Source organism: Urocitellus parryii, chromosome 5 (genome assembly GCF_045843805.1).
Source record: "Urocitellus parryii isolate mUroPar1 chromosome 5, mUroPar1.hap1, whole genome shotgun sequence".
In the NCBI taxonomy this organism is placed as follows: Eukaryota; Metazoa; Chordata; class Mammalia; order Rodentia; family Sciuridae; genus Urocitellus; species Urocitellus parryii.
In genome coordinates, this window is record NC_135535.1 from 172,666,108 (window position 1) to 172,689,898 (window position 23,791).

Consider the following 23,791-nt stretch of genomic DNA (forward strand, 5'->3'; position numbering starts at 1 on the left):
TCTCTTGCTCACTGTTCTTCCTAAGTATGAGTGTTCTCATTCATTCTCATTCGTAATTAATCAATCTCTCTCTCTCTCTCTCTCTCTCTCTCTCTCTCTCTCTCTCTCTCTCTCTCTCTCTCTCGTTTAGCTTGGTAACTCTTTAGGGACAGGGGCCATGTCTCTCTCCCTACAAGGGGTCCAGAGAGGAAGCCCACTCTGCGTGGTAACCTGGCCTTGAAAAACCCTTCTCATCTGAAGAGTAACTCTAGAGGTGAAAATCACCAGCAGTTGTCCCTCCTCCTACCACCTCAGTGAGAAGCCACTAACAGACACCCCTGATTATATGGGCCATCTCCAACATCTCCAACTCAGATGGGAGATTCCTGAACTTCCCCCTGTGCTCCTCAGAAGATCTGTAGGTGCCTAGGCAGCATTTTGAGCCCCAGAGGACATTGAGACTCCCTATCCTCTCTCACCCAGTGTTTCTTCCAAATGAGTGCTAGAGCAACAGCCCAGTGCTGGGCTGGCTGAGGGCCAGGAGCACTTAGTCCCTTTCTTCTATGCCTGTCCTTCAGTACCCTGAGGGGCACCCCACATTTGGTTTTTCTCAATTGGTTCTGGGGACTATGCTTCCTGACACAGAGCAGGTAAGGAGCCAGCCTTCTGCCAGGTTCCCCTTCTCTGAGCTAACAACACTTTGACCTTGACCCCAATAGCCCCAGATTGGTTCTATGATTTCAGCAAAGATGATGAGCAAATTCCCAAAACCCTCCACAGACACAGTAACAGAAATACCATTCACAAAGCAGCAGTCCTGGGCCCTTCGTGAGCTTTATCTCATGTCATTCCCATGGCAACCCTAGGAGTACGAATATCGCAGCTTACAGACCAGCACACGGGCTCAAAAGTTGGCACCAAAAGCAGAGCTGAGATCTGACTGTCCCTCAATTTGCTCCAAAGACGCTGCCCCTTCCTCCTTGCTGCCAGCATCCCTGACCCCTGAGGAGGCAGCTGAGCATGGAAAAGCAGATTTCCTCAGCAAAGAGAATAGATGGAGTGGGCAAGAGAGGAAGGGGAGGAAGGGGACACTCCCAGGCCCTCTATCCTCTTATTTTATAAAAATTAAAGTGGCTCAAGTCCCGCATCTCCCATGTGGTAGGAAACCACTCTTTTCCCTCCCTTCTCCATGGTGTCCCCAAGGCTTCTCTGGTGGGGTTGGGGTGTGTATGGGTGCTTCTCCTGGTAAATGTTTCCTTCCACATTTTACTACCCTCTGGTTCAATTTATTTAACCTTACCAATGTATCCATCCCTTTGATGTATTACAAATATGAATAGACTACTAGAAGAAGGTGGAAACTACAGGCAGGTGGGGCACAGTTGGAGGAAGTAGTTCACTGGGGGCAGGCTCTTGGCAATTATATCTTGTCCCTAGCCCCCTTCCTTTCCCCCTCCTTCCCCTCCTCCCACCTCATGGCTGTTGAGCTAAGCAGATATCCTCCACCGCACACTTCTGCCATGATGGTTCTGCCTTGGAACCAGTCAACCATGGACTGAAAGCTCTGAAACTAAATCTTTCATCTTCTAAGTTGTTTCTCTTCAGTATTTGTCACAGTGACGAGAACTTGACCAACACTGGCACGCAGGAGCAATTCTGAAAATGTGGAGGTAGTGTCCTGGGGACGGGGAGATGCCGTACCACTCCCTGCAGTTCTCTCCAGGTCACCCTCACAATCCCCGACACCAACCACCAGCGCATTCCAAACTGGAGAATGTTGCTCAGGGTCATGCATGAGTCTTCATGTTTCTCCATGCCCTTGGCTCACCCACCTCCCTGTGATGACAACAGTTATTGGTACCTTCTGGATGCACAGTGCCATGGTAGGCTTTGTGAGAGAGGAAAGAGGAAGACCTGCACCCCATGACACACTGTGTTAATTCTTAGAGTAACATCCAGAGTCGGGAATGATCAAGTCCATGATGTAGATGGGGGAATCAAAGCCTAGAAAGCCTCAGGATAAGGAAAGAGGGCAGGCATTTGGCCAGGTCTGCCTGGAACTTGCCCTCTCCTCCAATAGACAAAAAGGAGATATAAATGCCCTCAGACCCTTTGGGATCCAGAAGCTCCCATGAAAGCAGTTGTTCTGGCTGTCAGGAGAGGGGCGGAGGCAGCCCACCTATGCCTGCACATCATTGGCAGAGGTGCTGGCAGGAGAAGCCACTGGGGGTGGTGTCATCCCCACATGAGGTCTCAGGGGTGTTCAGTCCACCTACCCTGTATTCTACCTGCTCCTCCATGGTGATGGTCATCAAATCCTTTCTGCATCTAGTTCTAAGATGAAAACAAGCTTCCCCTGGACCTGTCAAAGGTGACAGGTCTCCTTACCCAATAGCACAGAGTGGAAAAGAGGTGGGCTTAGAGTAAAGCTGTTCTGAATTCATAGACCAGCTCTGTCACTTTTCACTTGTGAGATTATGAGCAAATCCCCAAATCCCCAAGGCTCCTGTGATCTCTCACAACTCCAGCATTGTTGAGAAAATTTGGTGAGACAGAGGGTCCGCATAAGCAAACTTGACAAATAAAGGCTAGTTTACCCCTCTCTTTCCACAACCCCCTTTTCACCACCCTTACCCCCAAATTCAAGCAATATTGAAAAGTAATAAAAGGAGGCATCCCTCAACCCAGCACACCACTAAACTTGCCAGCCAACCATTTCCTCCCAGGAAGCTCATTTGTATACTGGGGTGACAGGAGATGGGTTATAAAACAGTCCCAACTCTCCACCCCTGAATCTTGAGTTGTTTCACACTCAAGAGAAGTCCTCCCCTCAGCAGTAGAATCTCTTTCTCTTGCCGATTGGGCTGACTTTCAGACGTGCTTTGGTCAAGAGATTGCACCAGAAGAATGTGCCAGGTCTGAACCTGAGTCTCGGGCAATCCTGAGCACTTATGCTGGCTGTCTTGCAATTCTGCTGCTGCACATAAATAGGCCTAGGTTCACATGACTGATGATGAGAGACCTGTGTCCTGGTCATCCTATCACCAAAGTTCAAAGGTGGCTGGTTACCATGCTCACCAGCCAGCACAGATGCATGAGACAGCCCAGCTGAAATTGGTTGATCTGACCCAGGTCTACTGACCAGACTCATGAACAGCAACAAATGTTTCTTGTTTCATCACATTGAGTTTCTGGATGGCTTGTTACACTGCACTAGCTGACCAATACAGAGGTCTTTTCCTCTCCAAGCAGACTGGCAGCTCCACAAGATGGCAAGTGACCAAGATCAAGTTTCTTCTAGCCCCAAGTGAGGGCTCCATTTAGGAGCTACCACATGCAGAGGGCAGCCAACATGGAAGCTGCATGAAACAGTTTTCTGAGATGAGTTCATGACAATTTGGATAGTATCACCTCACCTCTGCCTTTAACAACACCCCATGCCTTCCTATGGCACTCCCACCATGCTCCCTATCCAGCCCTTCCATCAGTGGCTCCCCAGGCTGAAAGCCCTTGGGGATCTGAAGCACAGAAAGGGTAGCCGAGTTATTTTGGCTATCACAAGTGCCTATTTCCCTTTGTAAGTGCCTATTTCTCAGGCCTCCTGCCTCCCCAGTCAAGAGGCTTCTGGGGAGAAACTGACATTTTGCTCAGCTATTTAATGACCTGAAAAGGAAGGAAAGAACCCCAGGTGTCTTCAGGCCCACGTTTCAGGTTCATGATCTCTCTCTGTGACTCCAGGACTGCATGAGTGAAGCCTTCAGCATCCCTGAGCACCAAGAATGAGGTGGCATGACTCAAAAGGTAACTCAGAATAGAAGCATCCCTCAACCAGAGAACAAACACCAGAAAGTCCAACGGCATTTAGACACTATCTGCCCATGCTTCTTTGAAATATCAAAAATCAGTGAATAGATAAAGAATAGGTGGCAGCCATCCATAATGAAATTATGGCATATGTTGATAAATGGATGAAAATGGAGAAGATCATGTTAAGTGTTAAATAAGCCAGACTCAAAGTCAAAGGTCAAATGTTTTCTCCCATATGTGGAAACCAGAGCAAAATACAGGGGGAGGGGAAGGAAGGTGGGGGATCTCATGAAAATAGAAGGGAGGTCAGTGGAATAAAGGACAAGGGAAGAGGGATGGGAAAGGGGAGGAACTATAGGATGAAATTGACAAATTATGCCATGTACATATAAGAATGTAACACAGGGAATTATATATGTGTGTGTGTGTGTGTGTGTGTGTGTGTGTGTGTGTATCTCACAAGTTTTGCAAACTACAAATAAATAGAAGGAAGACCAGTAAACAAGAGGAAAGAAAACAGGGGTGGGAGAAGGGGAAGGAAAGAGAAAGTACTAGGAACTCAAATGGAGCAAATTATATTCCATGCATGTATGATTATGTCAAAATGAACCCCAATGGTATGTATAACTATAATACACTAAATAAAAACATTTAAAAATTCAAACAAATTTTCTTTCAGAACAGGGTTTTACTGGGGTGTCCCTACTTGCCAGGAGCATTAAGAATGTGTGCAGTCGACCTTCTGGGCAGTTGAATTCTAAACAATATTTGCATGGAGGCAGAAGCCAGTGCTCCTGAGAGTCCACCCTTCCTTTATCCATTTGCCAACCATCTTGCCCAAACCCTGAGAAAATGACTAGAAAAGATGAGCAGGTTCCAGTTCCTGTGCCTAACACTCCCATGTCACAACAGATGAAAGATGCAACAAATGGTCATGTCAAAAGTGATGGGTGCTAGGTTGGCTCTCAGTTGGTGTATCAGTGGAGGTGTGTTCAGGTAGCAGCAGATCCTGAGGATGTGACAATGCTGTCATAGAGGCAGGTCAATGGATTGGGACACCAGAGGCCAGCAAGGCTAGTACTGCTTAGCCAGAGAGGGGATTTCCTGACAACTTCCCCAGCAAACATGGAGTTTGAGAGGATGAGCAAGAAGCGAGGGACAGAGAAGGAAGAGGACGAAAGTCCTTGTGAAGTCTCCAAACACGGGACCTAACAGGACAGCTCTCTGTCCTTTTTCCCATCTCAGCCAGGCCCTGAGTTTTGACTGCCTCTCACAGCTGCTGAGCTCCAAACCTGCCAGAATAAACTAGAAAATGTCTCTTCCTTGTGATCTCATTTCTAAAAACTTGCGAGAGAACAAAATGAATTTCTCAGACTCACAGTACTTTTGCTAAAGTGCCAAGGCTTTATAATCTGTAAACAGTAGGATATGATTAAATGCAAATGTGGGGCCATATTTAAGAATTAATCTTCTATAATTAATTAGTAATTGAAAATATTCTGGTAAATGATACCTAAATGACACAGAATTATCCTAGCTTTGAGTGATAAAGTCGTCTGCTAAAAATTTACAGTGTTGGCGTGAGAAATATTTGCATATATCATGTGGGACAACAGAACATGGTGATTACTTAATTTACCTTTGCTATAAATGCAGTAAGAGCATAATCTTTATATTCAAATTATGGGAGATTCACTCAGTGCAGCAGAATCAGAGAAGCAACTGATTTGAAGCCAGGAGGTAACCCAGTTCTGTTAAGGATCAAATTGGCCTCCAGCCATGCTCCATCCTGGGAAGCCACCCTGGGGAGATGCTTTGGGAGAAACTCCTTCCCACATCGTCCCCGTCACTCTCACTACTCTGCTCAGCCTGAGTGAAAGGTGCCACTCACTCCCAGAGCAATGGGAAGCTATCCTACAGCCGTTTCCCTCCCTGTTCTTTCTCCCATCCTTCTGGTATCTAACTGCAGTGACACCTGTTGCCACTGTCACTTTGTAACCACCATTTCCTCCCCAGCATTGCAATGCAATGCTTTTCTCAAGCCACTTTGCTACCAGCAATGCTGTTATCCTGCTTGATGTATGCGTACATATTGATGTATGGGTCTGCACTTACACTGTTTGTGTAAGTGTGTGGCAGCCCCCAAAGGACTGTGCCAGTCTCAGAATCTGGTTGTACCAATGTATGTGGATGTTTGATTATATCCTTGGATTATCGTGTGTCCTCCTGTGTATGTATGTGTGTGGGCATGTACATGAGTGTGTGCCCAGCTTCCCACACCTGCCTGCACTGCTGCTTACCATAAGTCTGGCTCCCACACACTGTACCCAATTGTGCCCTGCCACACGCACCAGCTAGTCCAGGACCATCCTACCTGAAGGAACATCCCAGGCCCTGTTCACTGACGTCTCTTGGATTAAGGTACATTTCCTAGGCAAAATTGAGTTTTCCCAGTTGCAGAGTGTCAAGGCCAATGCTTATGCTGAGAGGTTTCTCTAGGACTTATTGAAAAGCCAAAGACGCACACAAGAAAAACCTAACTGCAGGCCTCTCTACTGAAAGTAACAAAATATAAAATATCCATTCATTTATTCCCTCCACAGCCTCTGTGGACCAGGCCTTGTACTGTTCTCAGAAGATAAGATGGGTAAACACCATACAGTTCCTGACCCTGAGGGTATCACATGCAGATTGCCCAACATCTAGAGGACACACCGAGATGGACAACGCCTGGGTGCTGGGGCAAGGCAGGCTGCATCTGTCACCTGTGAACTGTGAGCAAGGAGCAGAAACTCTTCTCCACCAAGTGTACAAATGGTTGAAATTGTCTCATTTTTCCACTCTTTGGTTTCCAGTGAGACAAAAGAAATGGGGAAGGAGAAAAGGAAATGTGGGGGAAAACAAAAAGAAAGAGGGAGGCTAATGAACAGCTAAAGTGGAGGACCACTTTTCACTGAGAGGTGAAAGGTCAAAGTCCTGGAGCTCCCAACAATGCCCACACATACTTAGAGGGGGGCCTCAGTAGTCAGGATCACAGCCTCTCTGCCAACTACTGGGAATGCCAAGCAATACATGGCTTTGGTGTGTGGACACAAGTTTCAATGCCACAGCTGGTCTCAGTGAGGAGATACCAATGTTCCTGCCCAGAACTTGATATGATTCCTAATTTGCAAGAGGCACCCATTAAGTACATGCTGGGTGAGTGGAGATTGGATAGATGGATTGAAACAGATGGGCAGATGAAAGGATAAACATGATGGACAGCTAACAGACTGATGGGTGAGTACGATTTCTACCAAAAAGCCAAGATAGAGCCTAAGACCAAAACTGACAGTGGACTGAGGTCTCCCCATCAAACCTGACCTGGAGGGAGCAGAAGCAGTAAGATGTATCAACAGTATGCCATTGACCTCTCAGAGCCTGAAAAGGACCCAAGAACAAACCAGTCTTGAAGCAGAGATTCCTGGCCCCCAACTAGGGAGCTCTCCCTGCTGCCATCTCAGCCTCAGATCCAGCTACTCCTGGTCCTGCACACCCACCACAGATAAGACCCTCTCCCCTACTCCCGCCCTTATCCATATGGTTAGTGCAGAGTCATTCCTATAGGCCCACCCCGAGTGTCACCTACTCCAGAAAGCTTTCCTGGATCCTCTGGCCACCCTATCTCTTCCTGCCTAGAGGGTATTGCTCCATGCTCAAAGTCTCAGAAGGACCAGTTCACACTGCTGCCATCACAGGTAAAGACAACATCACAGGTGAGGTTATCACCCACTGCAGCCTCACTCAGCATGCAGCAGCCCAGGGAAGAGCCAATACCTGACAGAGAGGATAATATACCCAATTAGGTTATACTGGGAAAAGCCATTCTCCCTCCAAGGCCAAGGGCAAAGCAGAACAAGCCCCACTTAGAAGAAAGGATTCCCCATGACCGGCACCCTCAAGAGCCCTCAAGGGAACCCTATGGTGAGCCCCAGGCCTGGAACAAGGAGACCAGGGCACTGTCACCTCTAAGCTCAGGCTCTGCAAAGGGAGTCTTCAAACCACTTTTTTAAGATGATACATTGATGTGGTGGCTGTTGAGACTGCCAAAAAGACTCAGAGGAGAAAATGTGGAATTAAGATTGAACAACGGGCAGATCCAGATGGAATCTCCTACAGAAGCCCAGAGAGTCCTCCAATCAAGTCCCAATGCCTCAGTCTACTACAGCCTACCTTCCATTCGCCACCAAGCCCAAGGTCCCTGAACCTGCCAGCTCCAGCCAGTGTGGCCCTTTGTGAAATGGGATGACAGAGAGGCCAGTGTACCATTTGTCCCCCAGGCCAAGAGTCACCCATAGTGAAAGAATGCATTGGAGACACTGCTCAGAGAAGCAGTTCCCAGTGCAGCAAATTAGCAGACTGGTAGGTCACAATGGGAAGCCATGTCCTTGTCATGCAAGACTTGTTGAAAGTGCCAGCTTAGCAGATTCACACTGAGCAAAATGTAGGAGGCGGATCTGTCTTCCTCGCCCAATCCAATTCCACGGGGTTTTTCAGTGGAGAAAGCGCCATTACAGCTGAGAAGGACACACAACCCACACAGCTATACCATTCCCCACTGGGCACAACATCGACATATTATCCAGGGCTGTGGTGGCCAGGAGTCTGTTTACTTCTTCATAACAGTGTTTTAAGTTTCATAAAATTCAGAATATGCTCTGGTGTTGGATTACCCTGTGAATATCATCTGTCTTTATCACAACAAAAAGGAAGTTGGATCCATATGCACAAGAAGCCCTAACAATGTCCCCAGACAGTGGTGAAGGCTTTGGGAAGGATGGCATTCCCAATTATCTCCTAGGAGACCTTCTAGACCAGTCGCTCAGACAGGTCATGTTCACCTCCCAAGTCCAGATCGCTTCCCTACCATACTTAGTAGATGCACCAAAACTCTTTGGACGTAATACCTGAAAAAACCTCTCTAGACCTTGGCTAGAGGCAACCAAACCATATCTTCCCCCCAGGAAGCCAGCACAGCTATATGCTACCCACTACAGAAAGTGTAGTACAATGTGTAGTTACCACCAAAGAGCTCTGGAGCTGGTCAAATCTAGACTCGAATTCTGTTCAATCCCTTAGTGGCAATCTGTATGACTTTAAGCAAGCATTTAACTTCTTCTGTTTTGCAGTTTTATTATCTGCAAGGTGTGCAGATCAGAGAACACACAAAAGGGCCAGGCCCATGATGGGCATCCAGAAACAATGGCTTCTTCTCCCAATGGCAGGGTAGAGGACTGGCAACCAAAATTCTCACCAACGCTAGCCATACTCAAGAGCAGGAGTGGTTTGCGCTGTGCCCAAAGTCCATATGTCATACTTGCCATCAGTCTCCCATCACCCCTCCCAGAGACTTGTCACTCTTGTCTGATATTGAAAATAGATACTCCAGTGCCCCCCCAGCCCTGAAGAACCCAGCAACACAAAGGTTTTGCAAACACAGCCTGGGGAATTGGAAAAGGCAGCAGACCAGAGCCAAGCAGAGCATATCCAGCACTACAGGAGTTTGCATAATTAACCGCTTGGAAATAATGTCTTTAGGGCAGTATTGGTTGTGTGTTAAATCCTTCCAGGGCCTGGAAACAAGAAGGGACTGAATTTTTCTCTGGAAGCAAAATGCATGTATATGTGTGGTGAAAAAGACAGATGCTTCTCAAAAAAGCTCCATGCCAAGTGTTTAATCATCACTGTCACCTCCCTTACCCCTGTTTTACATATGCAGAAACTGAGGCTCCAAAGGTGAGGCAAGTTGGCCAAGGTCACACAAATAGTAAGAGAAGCTGGGACTTGACCCCAAATCTGTTGAACTCCAAAGCCAGTATTCTTTCCACTCCCAAACTTCATGGCAGAACAGCGGAAAGGAGGAAGGGAAGCAAGAAGAGAGGGCAAGGCATTAGCAAGAAGGAGAAGGGAGGAGGCTGGCAAAAGAATTATCAGACAGCATCCCCAAAGCATGTGCTGGCTGGGGGTAAAGAGCAAGGAGAAAAGCCATCCCAGGAGCAGACTTTTGCAAATACGCTGCTGGAAACATTATGAGAAAGGCTGGGCACATTAGTGGTGCTAATCCTAGTCTGCCCATTACTGGACTGAATCACTGCATACAGCAAAATAGGTTCTGGTGAAAATGGAGAGAGCCAACAGGACATCACAACCCAGCTGACCACCAGCGTGATCAGGGGCCCTGATTAGCCAAGAGCGTCAGGGCTGCTGGCCAATTGCACCAAATTAAGCGTTCCCAATTTCAAGTTCTCTGGCAGTGGGCTTCGTGCTGGTTCCTGATGCATGAGGTAGCATTTTGAGTAATAATTAATTAGAGGGGAAAGCAGAATAAGCAAAGCAAAGTACATCAAATGGAATTAGTATAATTTTGCCTTTCTCTTTATTCCACTTTCAATCAGAAGTGGAAGGCCAGCAAGGTGATTTGGATTGTGTGGAAAAAAAGGGCAGGGAGCATCCAGCTGCCCTATGACCCATTCAGGGCTCCCCTGCTCCCAGGCACACCCATATCCCCAACATACCCACCTCTGCAAAAACCAACGCAGGCTGGAGAGGGCCCACCAACTAACTGTCCACGCATCTCCTCTCTGTCATGAGATCACTAGGGCCAGCACCAATCAGCCAGCTCATTCTAGTTTGGAGTTTTCCAGTTTGTTATCAAATTAATACGTTCTTTATTAAGCTGGTGAGCCCTGTCTTCATTAGAAAGTCCTAACCCCTAAAAGAGGTATTTTAAAACACACATGTGTGCGCACATGCACGCACATGCACACACACACTGATTAGCCCAAGCACCAAAGAAATAAGCATGCACAAGGTATCATTTGACAATATGCAACAGACACCTCCTCCAGATGCTAACAAATCCACAGCAGACCTGCCCACTACTGCAGAGAACTAGAAATTTATTTTATCCCCACAGGCTTACACCTGTCAACAACGAGGAAAATTAAAGGGAGGGAAAAAAAAAAAAAAGCAAACCTGAGTTTTAACTCAGAAATTTCTGACAGTGACTTGTAAGCAAGCTTCCCACCAGCTACAAAACAGTCTCTCAGAGCCTGAGAAGGCCTTGGGTCACCTGTCAGACCAATCAGCAGCAGAGCCTTGCTCAGGCCAACCCCTGCATGGCCATATGTTGTAGGCCAACGTCCATGGATTGCCACATCTGTTTTGGCCTACTCGAGAAGGCTGCGCCTTGCAGCTCACCTGTGCCATCCCCTGTGACCCATGGGGACGTGGCATCTGCAGCCTCAGGCTCCCATGACCTACCTCATTGATGAAGGAGTGCGCCCCCTGCGGGCTGAGCAATAGGATGGCACGGCGCAGCGTGTCCCGGTAGCGATTCAGTTCCTCTGTCTTCATGGTGGTGAAGAGGCTGGTGAATACGTGGCTAATGTTCTTGTCCACCTTTTGCAGAGAAACATCAAGGCCCAGCCGCGAGGCCTGATCCAGAAAGCTTTGGAGCCCACGGATGTCTGAAAGTGGAAGAAGAGGAGCAGGAGGAAAGAATTATCTTTAAGTGGGAAGGGAACTTGAAGGGATTCTAACTCCAGTGCTCCCTTCCTGGGCAATCTACCACCAGAAGCAAGGGTTCAAGTCTGCTACCATGGTCCAGAGAGGCCATGTGCCCAGTGCCCAGCCCAGAGTGACTATGTCTATCACCATGGGGAGCCCTTCCTGCCATTCAAAAAGTCATATGGTCAGATTGCACCAATCATGATCAGCTTCTCTTCTCTCCCGGTATGAGCCCAGTTCTGGCAGTTCTGTCCTCCAGGCTATGTGAGCTGGTGGTCCCTGGCCACGGCTCCACATTTCCCTCCACCTCCTCTGCTCCTTGCAGTTGAGACGTCTTGACTCAATGTTGTGTTGAGGCCACTGGCCTCCCAGAACAGATATAAAGAGGTTTAAAAAAGCTTATTCTTCTTTTATTCTTTTTTTTTTTTTAGCTGACACATAAGAATTATACTCATTTACAAAGTACAGTATAATGTTTCAGTACATGTAGACATTGTGTAAAAAGCAAATCAGGGCAATTAGAATACCCATCCCCTCATAAATTTATTATTGATTAGTGGTGAGAACATTCAAAATACTCTCAACTACTCAGCAATTTTCAACATGATATTGTCAACCATAGTCACTATTATGTGCAACAGAACATCAGAATTTATTCCTCCTATCTAAGTGCATTTGTACCACTGATCAATCTCTCTCCCCCCTGCTTCTAGTTACACTCCCCAGCCTCTGGGGAACCACAGTTATACTCAGTACTTCTATGAGATCAACATTTTTAGATTCTACAAGAGTGATATAATGCAGTATTTGTTTACTACAACACTAGCCCCACACACACAAAAAAAAAAAAAAACATAGAAGCAACCTAAGTGTCCATCAACTGATGAACAAAGAAATGTGATAGATATGCACAGTGGAGCACTATTTGATCATAAAAAAGGAGATCCTGACATTGGTGCCAACACAAATAAACCTGGAGGACATTAGGTAAAGTAAAATAAACCAGGCACAGAAAGACAAGTACTTCTTAACCAATCAGAGGGTGTGGAATGAAAAATGTGCAGATATGGCTCAAGGCACAGAACACAAGAGGAACAGGGACATCCCAACGATAAATACTCACCAGAGCTGTAAACCCCTCCTCTCCTGAGCACAGCATGGCTCATACCTGTGCATTGTAAGCTGGAAACCATCTCAGCACTAAGCAGCTGCCCACACAGAAACCAGCAGTGGGCTCCTATGTCTGGCATGCATTAGCTTTCTGCGGGTGCTAATGAGAGTTCCTCCCAGATCTTGTCTATCCCATAACATAGCCATAAGCCACATGTAGCTACTAAATTTTAATAAATAGGTTGATTTATTAAGTTAATTAAAATGAAAGAAAAATCCATACTTAGTTCCTCAGTCACAGTAGTCACATTTCAAGTACCCAACAGCCAATCTGGCTGTTGGTTACCATATTGGACAGTGCAGATAGAGATGATATGTGATAGATCATCACAGGAAGTCCTACTGTAGGGCCCTGCCTGGAGAAACCATCTTTTAACCAGCATAGTGCAAGTGATGTCCCCAAATATGATAGATCAGCTGCCTCAGGCCCCTGGTAATGTCCTCCCTCCTCCCATGCTTTTTCCCTGGCATCACGAAGACCTCTCCAGTGCTGCTTCTGACTTTAGCCATATGGCCTGCCTTGGCCTACGGGACAATAGGAAACTTAGCACCGAGGTTCAAATGAGTATTTGTGCATCTCCATTTTGCTCTTCAGAACATCCACTACCTTCAGAACATCCTTAAGCTATCCTGCTAAAGGGATGAGCAGACAGAGGGAAGACTCAGGCCAGCCCACAAGCAGTCACCCCCAGCCACGTGCCAGCTGAACTCAGACACATGAGTGAGGCCAAAGCAGCTGCCTGGCTGAACTATAGACTCATCAAAAATAATAAATGACTCTTGTTCTAAGCCACTAAATTTTGAGATGGTTTGTTTCCCAGCAATAACTAACTGATAAGCCAAGGTCATTGGATGGATTATATCTAGTAGAACTCATGAAAATGTAAATGAAACAGCAAGGTCTATACCTTAAAAAGTCACCCCTCCACAAATTGCCTGTAGCACTATCCACATGGGCTGAGTGTGAGCCAGACTGGGAGTGAAGCCATGTGTCCACAGGCAGCTTCTGCAGCCTTGTCCCTTGCCCAGGACACTCAGTCTTCACTATCCCCATGACTTAGCTATGACTCAGATCTGAACACAGCTGGTAGGACAGATGTGAGGTAGGACCCTGAGATGTACCATCTACCAGTTCCTGCTCCTCTGAGCACCTTTGAAGGACATTGCAAGTCTTTAAAGTGACAAGACTAATCACAGAGTGCCTTTCTGTGTGTTTACAAGACACTTGCAATGAGAAGCCTCATATAGGTTCATAAATCTGGTAGTGCCATCCATGTGATCCTAGGGACCTCAGGAATCATGCCAGGATGGCCAAACTTCTCAGACTGGGGGAGAAGTTCCTTTTAGTCACTTTTCTGAGGACCCCCGGTCTAAAGCATCTCAATGTGGAGGGCTATTTCATTGCCTTAGGGATTAGAAGGTGACATGAGCAGGTGGAAAACATCTAAGGACATACATAGAGGACAAGATCCCTCAGAGCTCTTGCATGCCCTTGGCTACCATTTCTGGCTCTTGCTTGGACAGTTCTTAATGGGACTGAGCCATCAGAGAGAGGTTAAGGTCCCGACAGGCAACGGCTGGCTTCTCCCTCCTAGAAATCAGTGATGCCGGCTGAAAGTTCCCAAAGGACCACAGCCCTGGCTCCGACTGCCTGCTCCCACCTGACTGAAAAGCTCGGCTCCCAGCCTCCATTCTCTGGAGCTCTTATTCGGCATACTCGGGGAGGGCTTGGAGCAGGTAACCATCAGGAGCACAAGCTAATTTTGCAGTCCCCCTGCCCACTTCCCAAGAAGGGAGCCAAGAAAGCCCCATTTCTCCAAACAAAAGTCATTTTCTCTTTTCTTGCCAGAGAACAAGTTTGCAATGCTACCCTCTTCCACCCACAACAACGCCAGCTCTCTTCTGCTGCTCCCAAAGAAGGGAGAATTTCCCAAGAGAATAGACCAGAAGACAGAGCAGGGACAGTGCCCTAGGCAGCAGAGTGGCTCCCATGGAGTTTTGGACCTGGCCCAGGCCCTTCCTAACAAGCTACCTGTACAGAGTAGCCAGGCCCATCCACCATCTTGGGTGCAGCTACCCTCAACAGGCCCACCCCACTTCCACCCGCAGGCAGGGAGCTAACTAGAGCCACATCAAGAATCAAATCAGTTGTATCCCAGAAAAGGCATGAGAAGGTAAGTGGCCCCAGATCTCTGAAGCATAAACTGTGGAACAGCCACCAGCAGGGATAGGGAAAAGCTCCCACTGTAAGAATTCTCCTCCACAGGGGAGGAGGAAGTGCAGGGGACATGGGGAAGCCTATCCTGTGAGGGATGTGACACAGCAATGCCCAGGACAAGCCTCAGAATCTTGACTCCCTCTCCCAGCCCCACTTTTAGACTCTGGAATTCCCTGGTCACAGAAATCTTTCCATTCCCAGATCTGACAGAGTCCTCCTGCCCATGGTCATTCTTCCTTCTATTCTCCAATATTCACCAAGAGCATTCACTGTGGGGCACCTTCCCTGGGTGCTGAAAAACAAAACTGGATGAGCACACGGTGTTCTTGCTGAGGTGGAACTTACATTTCAGGAGCTGAGAACAGACCAGAATAAATAGTGGGATAAACAGACAATTTCCAATGGTGATAAGAGCCCTAAAGAAAATCCATGTTGGTCTAGAGGAGACTTGGAGCAAGGGAAGTAGGAAAAGGCCCCTGTAAGGAAGCAAAAGTGAGCAAGAGGAAGCTCTGGAAACCTCTTAGGGAAGAGTATTCCAGATAGAAGAAACAGCACATGGAAAGTTCCAGAATGAGGTGTCTTCAACACCAAATGAAAAGTCTTGCTCACCCCATGGAGAAGCCTAGTCTGTGGAGCTGCCAGAGAAGCCAAGGAGCAGCAGACGCCAAGGACCACCAGGAGCACAGGAGAGATAGGTGTCCCATGCCTGTCCCTCTTCCCCTCTGTAGAAAGGCTCCCTAATGCTAACGCTCCGCATGTCTAGGTGACTTGCCCGTCTCCTCCGAGTCTGGCTCAACATACATCACTCTTATCTAAATCGTTGTAGTCCACTGGTTCTCTAGAGTGTACAGTCCAACCACTTATCCTGAAGCCCTCATCTCTCTGGGCTTCAAGACACTCTATGCTATTTCTCTGCCCACCTACTTTCCAATCTCTCCTTCTCATATGTCTGGTCCTATTCCCAGCTCATCCTGGGCTTCCTTCCGAACCACCCACTATGTCCACCCTCCTGCCTCTGAGTGCAACACCACCAGACACACATTTACAGAGGCCCATGTTCTAGGTTGATGGAGACCTCTCCACTCTTCCTCTTAAACACCTGGTGGCCACCTCCACTCTACCTTCTCAGGTTCACCATCAACTCCTCCCTGGGCTTCTGCAACAGCCTCCACCAAGGGGCCCTCGCGTCAGCCTGCTACTGCATTCCACCAGCATGTGTGCCCTGAAGGTAATGTCTGTTCTAACAATACAGCCCATCTCTGACCTTCAACGAACAGCAAAAGTTTATTTTAAAAGTTGCCAAGAAAGTAATATCCTCAAAAGCATCAGTCAATCAAATAAACAAACAAAAGCCTTCTCGAGATGTTATCAATGCTCACAAAATAAACTCGGAGTAACTTAGCTTGGACTGAGAGTCTGGTCCTAAGAGTCTTTTCCCTTTTAGTTTTTGTGCCCCCCATCACCACCCTCCAGTACCACCTCCACAAACTAGGCACCCTGGGTTCCAGGAAAAGAAACTCTTTGCTCTTTCCCTGGAGATCCCCCTACACACACTCTACCTGGACACTCCTAGTTTAAAATTTACAGGGCCCACTCCTCCATCAAGATAAAATTCACAGCATATTCCCCCCAGGGCCATCACAGCCCCTCAAGTTGAAATCCAAAATTTTCTCAAATTTAACAGTATAAAGTCTAATAGTGATATAAATGTCTAATAGTAATACATGGGAAGAAGGAACAGGGTCTTCCTCATTTCTCTATCCAACCCAAGGCTCAGCACCCAGCACAGCCTCGGGACATTGAGCATTTGTGGAATAGAATTGAATCAAAGCAAACAGCAGCCCGAAGGCCGTTGTGACTTTAGCAACCACACAATGACAACGCATTGATGGAGGCAAAGTCCTACTAGGCAAGGGAGTGAAGTTGGGAAGTTTCTTCAACACCTAAGGTTGTCACGGTGACTATCCTTCTACGGCTTTGATAAAAAAAAAAATCAGACAGTCACTGGGTATTTTAAATACTTTTTCTGAAAAGTAATTGAAATGAAAGAACACATATCAAATTGCTTCCCCTACGATTTCAATTTCCAAGAAAGGTCCAAGCACTGAGAGTACTTATGAAGAATATTTTACCATCTGTAATGTACATAGATATGTATGAAGGCTGCCATCTCATACCCAGAAGGAGTTCACAGTTAGAAGAGTTTGGGGATTATTGGCAAATTTTCCAAAGGCTGAGAACCAATTTTGATTCTACAGATTTTTTTCTTTCTTTCTTTCCTATCTGGCTTCCCAAAGATATGCTTTAAGTTTCTTCCCAGATGTAGTTTATCCATCATTCAAGTTCCTTCCCAAGACTCCTGTCCAGGCTCCTTTACCGCTTCGTCTCCTTCCTGCTGCCAACTCCAAATGCCACCATCGTTGTCACAGGCCTGGAGCGGCTAAAAAAAAAAAACTGGGGTGTGAGGGAGACTGGGTCTGCAAGTGAGGAAGCGCCCACCATTTCCAAGAAAAGAGATTATAAAAACCCACCTGCTATGGCTCCAATCACAAGGAACACTCTTGCCCTCTGCCCAGAATCCTCTGCTTACAAGTGTCCAGCTACACATTCCCTCGCCCTCCTCTGCGTCCCACCTTTCCCACTCTCCCTCTCTCCCTCCCTCCCTTCTTCCTTCTTTCCTTCCTTTTACCTTTTCTCTCTTCCTTCCTCAAATGTTTTGCAAGTCCTGCTGTGGGCCAGGCCCTAAGCTGGACGCCAGAGCCACAGTATGTTCAAACTTCACACAGGCCTGTCCTCGAGCAACTCTGGTCCCGAGGGTAAGCTCCAAAGCAGGGAGCAGCTCCCCTCTGCCATTCACTGAGCAACTCCTGTGTCCTGGAGTGTGTTCCATTTGCAGAATGTGTTTCATGAATAAGTTAATTCATTACAATTAATCCATGAGAATGATTATGAAAGTCACGCAGAGCATCCAGCAGGTCAGTTCTGCAAAGGGAGGAGCAGGGACACACAACTGAGGCACATCCAGCATCTTTCAGTAAAATGGGAAGCAGGTCTCTCCCTGTCCAGGATGACAAGGTGCTCCAGGGCCCAGATAGGGGTTGTCTTCAATGAGCAGGACAGTGGTATTTACCCAACATCTCAGCAGCCCAGGGCCGCCACTCTGGGAGAGAGGACTCACTGTCACTGTCACAGTCCTGAATGCCCACCACATTCAAGGTACGTCTGATCTTGGGGCCTTCCAGAGTGACTTCCTATCCTCCATCTCCCCAAAGCCAATTCCTGGAGATACTGCTGTGAGCCCCAGAGCACCCCTATCATATACAAACCACCTACAGACCCCATACCTCAACCTCAACCACCTTTTTTACTATACACAATAGCCAAGATATGGAATCAACCTATGTGTTCATCAGCAGATGAATGGAAAAATAAATCACACACGCACACACAAAAGGGAATACTATTCAGACATATAAAAGAATGAAATCTTGTCATTTGCAACAATGCAGATAAGCCTGGGGCACATTATGTTAAGTGCAACAAGCCAGACACAGAAAGACAAATACTATATGATCTCTCTTACACATGTGGAAAAAATTGAACTCACAGAAATAGGGAATCAGCTGCTAGTTACTAGAGGCTGACGGCTAGGGCAACTGGAAAGATATTGGTCAAAGGACAGAAACTTTCAGTTTTAGACAGGAGGAATAAGTTCAGCAGTTTTATTGTATAAACAATGAGTGTAGTTGAAGAACAATATATTGTATATTTGAAAATTGCTAAAAGAGTAGATTTTCAGTGTTCTCCCCACCAAAAAAAAAAAGTAAGTATATGAGCTAACACAAATGTAAATTGCTTGATTTAGCCATTGCACGATGTATAACAACTCTTAGCTGTCAAAAAAAAAAAAAATACCCTGTTGCTTGGTGTCCAGGGATACAAAACTCTGGGAAAGGCATAGAGAAGCAGGCCTTGATCCCACTTCTCCAGAGGCATACAGAATAACCATAGGCATGAATCTGAAACTATCCCTCTCTATCTATGCAACCTTGGGCAACAACCTCTTTGAGCCCATTTCTTCATCTTCAAAGCAAAGCTATGGCACCTTGCCCATAGGAGCCCGCCACCTTCCCGTGAGAGGTGCACATTACAGCTGGCACAGTGGAAAAGATGTTCAGTGGCTGTCAGCTCTCTTCCAACCTTCTCATCAGCACAGGGAACGCCCCCAAAAGGGTTCCCAAATGAGCAAATCATCTCCCTTGTTCTAGGGGCTCATCAAGAAAGGAGGTGCCATCCTGACAATTGGATGACACAATAGGAGACTAAAAAGGTCGGCTCTCCCTCCTGTGATAATGGAAATTTCAAAGTTATAAAAGTAGCTGAAGGGGAAGGCCTGTCATTGAAAACTCTCTGAGAAAGGGGACACATTCCTGCCCCTAATGAGGGCCAATAATACCCAGGAACATTCTACTCGCACAGGTTTCAGAACCAGCCACAAAGCCAAGCAAGGATAGCTTCAGGAGAGAGCAAGGGGTCATCTGGATAATTCCTTGTGAACGAAATTATGAGGCACATCCACACAGGAGCCAGATCAGACACTGCGGTCCGTGTGTGCACAGTACCCACTCCGCCGCCTGGCAATGGAGGCCATCGGTTGATCAGAACACACAGTCTCTCACCAAGCTCTATTCCCTTCCATTTAAAAAACAAACACAAGGGAAAAACATTTTTAAATAATCAGGCTGGAAGATCGAGATTAAAAACAATTTAAAATAAACGTCTACTCTGGCACTTTGGAAAAAACATACCACGCTGCATTAAGTGCTTTGAATTAAGTAAATTACACCAAGTAACTAATTTACATAATGATCAAGATTTGCATTTTACACATGTTATAATGAAAATGGGTTTATAAAATAATTCTTCACCAACTTCTGTTCTGGGTTGGGTTCCAGTATTTGGAGAAATTTTTGTGGTGTTGATCTGCTACTGTCTTTCATGTTTCAAATCTCTGGCTCCTTCAATATTTTTTTTTTTTTAATCTGCCAGGTCCCTTATTCCCATTGCAATAAATAGTGCCTTTGATTTGCAATTCCCTTCCGACAACTGAGTGAGATTATTTTTTTAAGGAATCTGTACTATGCTAATGATTTTTAGAATTTTCACAAATAAAGTTTGATGTCCCTGTCACCTTTCACTTATGAGGTATATGATATTGATTTTAGCAGCTCTTCCTCCAAGATTTGGGCATGATTTTCAAAGTCCTGCTGCTCTGGATGCTGGCATTTCTGGGTGAGGAATCAGCATGGCATTTCCCTACAGGACTTCAAGAGTGGTCCCCTGGGGGCTGTAGCAAGACTCGACTGGGCTCCAGGTCCTTAGGAGACTGGCCTCGTGAATCAGGAGGTTATTCTGTGCCTTCAGGTCCTTGTAGCTCACAGGCCAGGAGCCAGAACTCCCCCTCCCGGAGCTGCTGGATGCTCGGATCATCATTTCTTATCTCCCTCTCATGTCCTAGGAGGGGGATCAGCCATCCCATTTTACAGCCAGAGAGGTTGGATCCCTCCACCAAACCAGACAGGAATGACCCACATCTGCTTTGAGATGGCTCTGGATGTTTTCCTGGATCTCTGTCTAATTTAAATAAAATCCTAAAGCAAACAGAGAATTTCCAACTGTTTACCCAAACAGCAACATTTGAATTTTCAAGCATCCTCCAAACTGATGTCTTCGCCTTTCGTTAATACTGCAGCAGATGACCTTCCATGGCCATGGTATGGCAGAAGGGATGATGGAAAAATCATAACAGCATACTGTCCGAATGCTTGTGTTCCCCAGAATTCATATGTTAAAATTCTAATCCTGATGACACTAGGATGTAATCAGGTCATGATTTGCTGCCCCTTTAATGGCATTACTGTCCTTACAAGACAGGAAGAGACTTGACTCAAGATCTTTCTCTTTCCACCACTTGAGACACAGTGAGAAAGCCATCTGCAAACCAGGAAGAGGGTTCTCACCAGACACTGGATCTGGCATCTTGATCTTGGACTTCCTAGTCTCCAGAACTCTCAGAAATACATATGTGTTAAGTCACCCGAATAAGATAGATAGATATATATATATATATTTTTTTTTACAGCAGTCTAAGCTGATTAGTACCCAGCACAGGCTTATTAAGATCTAACTTTGTGCCAGGCACTATGCTAAGTCATTTGCATATGCTGTCTTATTAATTCCCATGATAGTCTTGTGTCTTGCCTGAGGTTATCCAACCAGAAAGAGACAGAACCAGAGTTCAAGCCCAGGGCCTTGAATCCAGAGCCTTGACTCCAAAGCCAAGTCATTCTCCACTAAGCCAGAGGGACCTGGGAAGGAAACAGGCCCACAGACCTGATGTTGTATAGATGCTGAGCTAGAAACCCTACATGCCCACTTCATCTGAGCCCAAGCACTATATAGGGAATTACCAGATTTTGCCCATTTTGCAGATTAGTCACTGGCTCAGAACAGAGCTGGGATATGACCCCAAATCTGTCCTCTGCAAGAGGCGCTGCCCTCTGTGCTGCACTAAGGAGTGGGAACTCCACGCCAGGCCTCCAGAGTGGCCTTACCAGGCACATGGAGCTACAGAAAGACCACACAACACATGCTGGTCAAATGCTGGAGTCTAGCTTTTAAGAATAGCAAGAAGATGAAAATGTGGCATATGCAATTACCAGCTGCTAATCTGCAATCTGTATTAATAACTGACATCACATAATGAAATGTAGCATCTTCATTGGTTCTTTAAATTATAAACAAGGAAAAACTCATGCTATTAGAAACAGCAGCCCTGGCCGGGTGACTTGGAAGCAACCCTGGGCTGGATTGTACCTCTGCAGACCTGCCCAACAGGCTGTAGCCTACCCATTCAGCAGGTCCTCCCCATCCATGGAACCACCAGTATCCCAGGTGGTAGTGGTGAGGGTGCCCTATTCACTGCCCAGAACTCCCATCTCCCAAATAACAATATTTTGGGACTGGCCACATTCACTCCCTCTCTCAGGTTTTCTCCAAGCCCCTGTCTGGTACCCAATCAGTCCATGCTTTGTGGTGCTCCCAAGACAGACAGATCAGACACCAGCCCCAATTTCTTGGGGCTCAATAGAATACAGTCAAGCAAGCAGTATTTGAAGACATTGTACAGATAGCAGAAAATATGTGCAAAGGGGTCTATTTATCCAGAAAATGTGGGGTACCTTCAGAGAGCTTGGAGTTGGACTTTGCAGGATGAAAAGGGACCCTGCATACAGACAAGACAGGGAGGAGTACTCCAGACCAAGAGGACATCAGAATCAGAGGCCTCATGGGACCGAGTGATCCATCTAGGGGACCCGCAGATGGTTCTGTGTGGGCATGGGGGTGCAGGGCCTGGTGTGCACTCTAGAAGGATGGCAATGGTGGCATCTCTGGACAGCAGAGGTGTCAGAGTGGTCTGCTAAGCAACTGAGACCAGAGCCTGCATCTCTAGTTGCCCCAAACCCACCACTCCTGCCCAGGTCTCGGAGGCAAAGGAAAGTTTGACAGCAGCAATCAATGGAATCAGCCCTGAAGCCCTGTTCTGTACCAAAGGACCCCCCTTCCAAGGCCAGAACTGTGCAGCCCAAGCTGCTGCTGCCTGCTCTTAACAGAGGCCATTTCAAGGGAAGGTCTGTGTCTCCTGCCTGAAGAAAGAGTACAGGCTTGGAGACTGACACACAAGTGATGGGCTCCTCCCGGCTCTTAAGCTCCAAGCCTCAGCCACTACCTCTGTAAGACGGGCAGTGAGGCCTTCTAACAAGAGGACCATTGTGAGGAGCAAGCTGGATGCTGACAGATGCAAAATACCTGGGAGGAAACTCAGGTGTGGGGAAGACTCAAAACAAGAGGCCCCACCCTCTCCAGTGACTCTCCTGCATCATGCCAACCCTGGCACAGGAGGCTCTGTCTTCACAGCTTTCTGTTGACCTCATGACAAGTGTTCTTTAACTTATGTATATCATTTACATAATTACTCTGATATTTACTCGGGTTTAATTTGTTTCCTCTGGAACCTGCCTTTGAGGAAGCGGTGCCAACCAGAGGCAGGAGTAAAGACTCAGCAAGGGATTCACAGGTGCCACCCACCGCCCCTCGCTGGGGGCCTCCCAAGTGCCACTGCTGCAACATGACCCCACTCTGCCTGGGCTCAAGAGCACCACAGAGCCTCAGACCTGCCTGGGCCAAATGAGGCACATCGATGCCCTCGAAGACCTTATGGTAGAAAGGGAAAGGCAGGTGAACACCCTCCCCAGGGACAACGCTCCCTGCACCAGACCGAGGGGGGGGGGGCTGTGCCAGCACAAGCGAGGCAGGAGACCTCTGATCACTGTGAGCCAGAGAAGGAGACATCAGGCTGCTCTGGGGTCAAGCAGATTGTGCCGGTATCCACAGAGGTCAGCAGGCATGACGGTGGCATTGCCACCCCTTATTGCAGCAGAGGAAAGGGCAGAAATGTTGTCAAGATGAAATGAGAGTTTCAAGGTAGACTACACCAGGGAGGACAGAAAGAATGGGTTGGACTTTGAAAAATTCATTCGGCAGTTCTTTGAGAGGGCAAAGGCCTGGAGGCCATAGCAAACCAGGGCTGTGTCCCAGGCAGGACCTAGGAGCCCAGGTCCTGGTGGGTAGGAGCCCTCAAGGGAACACAAGGCAGTTTTGGCTGCAGAGAAGGAAGGGGCAAAGAATGACATGTGTTGGGTCATGCCTGCCTGAGCCAGAGGGTAAAGAACAAGGGCAGAGGGCTGATGGCAGAGGACTCCACCTGGGAACACAGAGGCTTAGTCCCAGGGACAACGCATGGTACCAATCCCCCCACCCCACCTAGCACTGTTTGTGCACACACACTCACATGCATGTGTTCATACACGCTCATGTGCATGCTCACATTCACTCACATTCATGTTCATGTCCACATTTACTCACACACGTGTACACACACTCATTCACATTCTCACATGCTCACATTCACTGCCACACACACAGACACACACACGGTGTGCTAGAGTC

At 47.1% G+C, this 23,791-nt stretch overlaps 1 protein-coding gene across 1 annotated transcript in view; it reads right to left on the reverse strand.

The window, feature by feature from the left end:
• Grid1 (glutamate ionotropic receptor delta type subunit 1) overlaps positions 1 to 23,791 on the reverse strand; it is a 707,905-nt gene that overhangs the window by 463,005 nt on the left and 221,109 nt on the right. Inside the window, exon 4 of the mRNA XM_026397042.2 lies at positions 11,089 to 11,294. Coding sequence (XP_026252827.1) covers positions 11,089 to 11,294 — 206 coding nt within the window. The remainder of the gene's footprint in view (positions 1 to 11,088; positions 11,295 to 23,791) is intronic.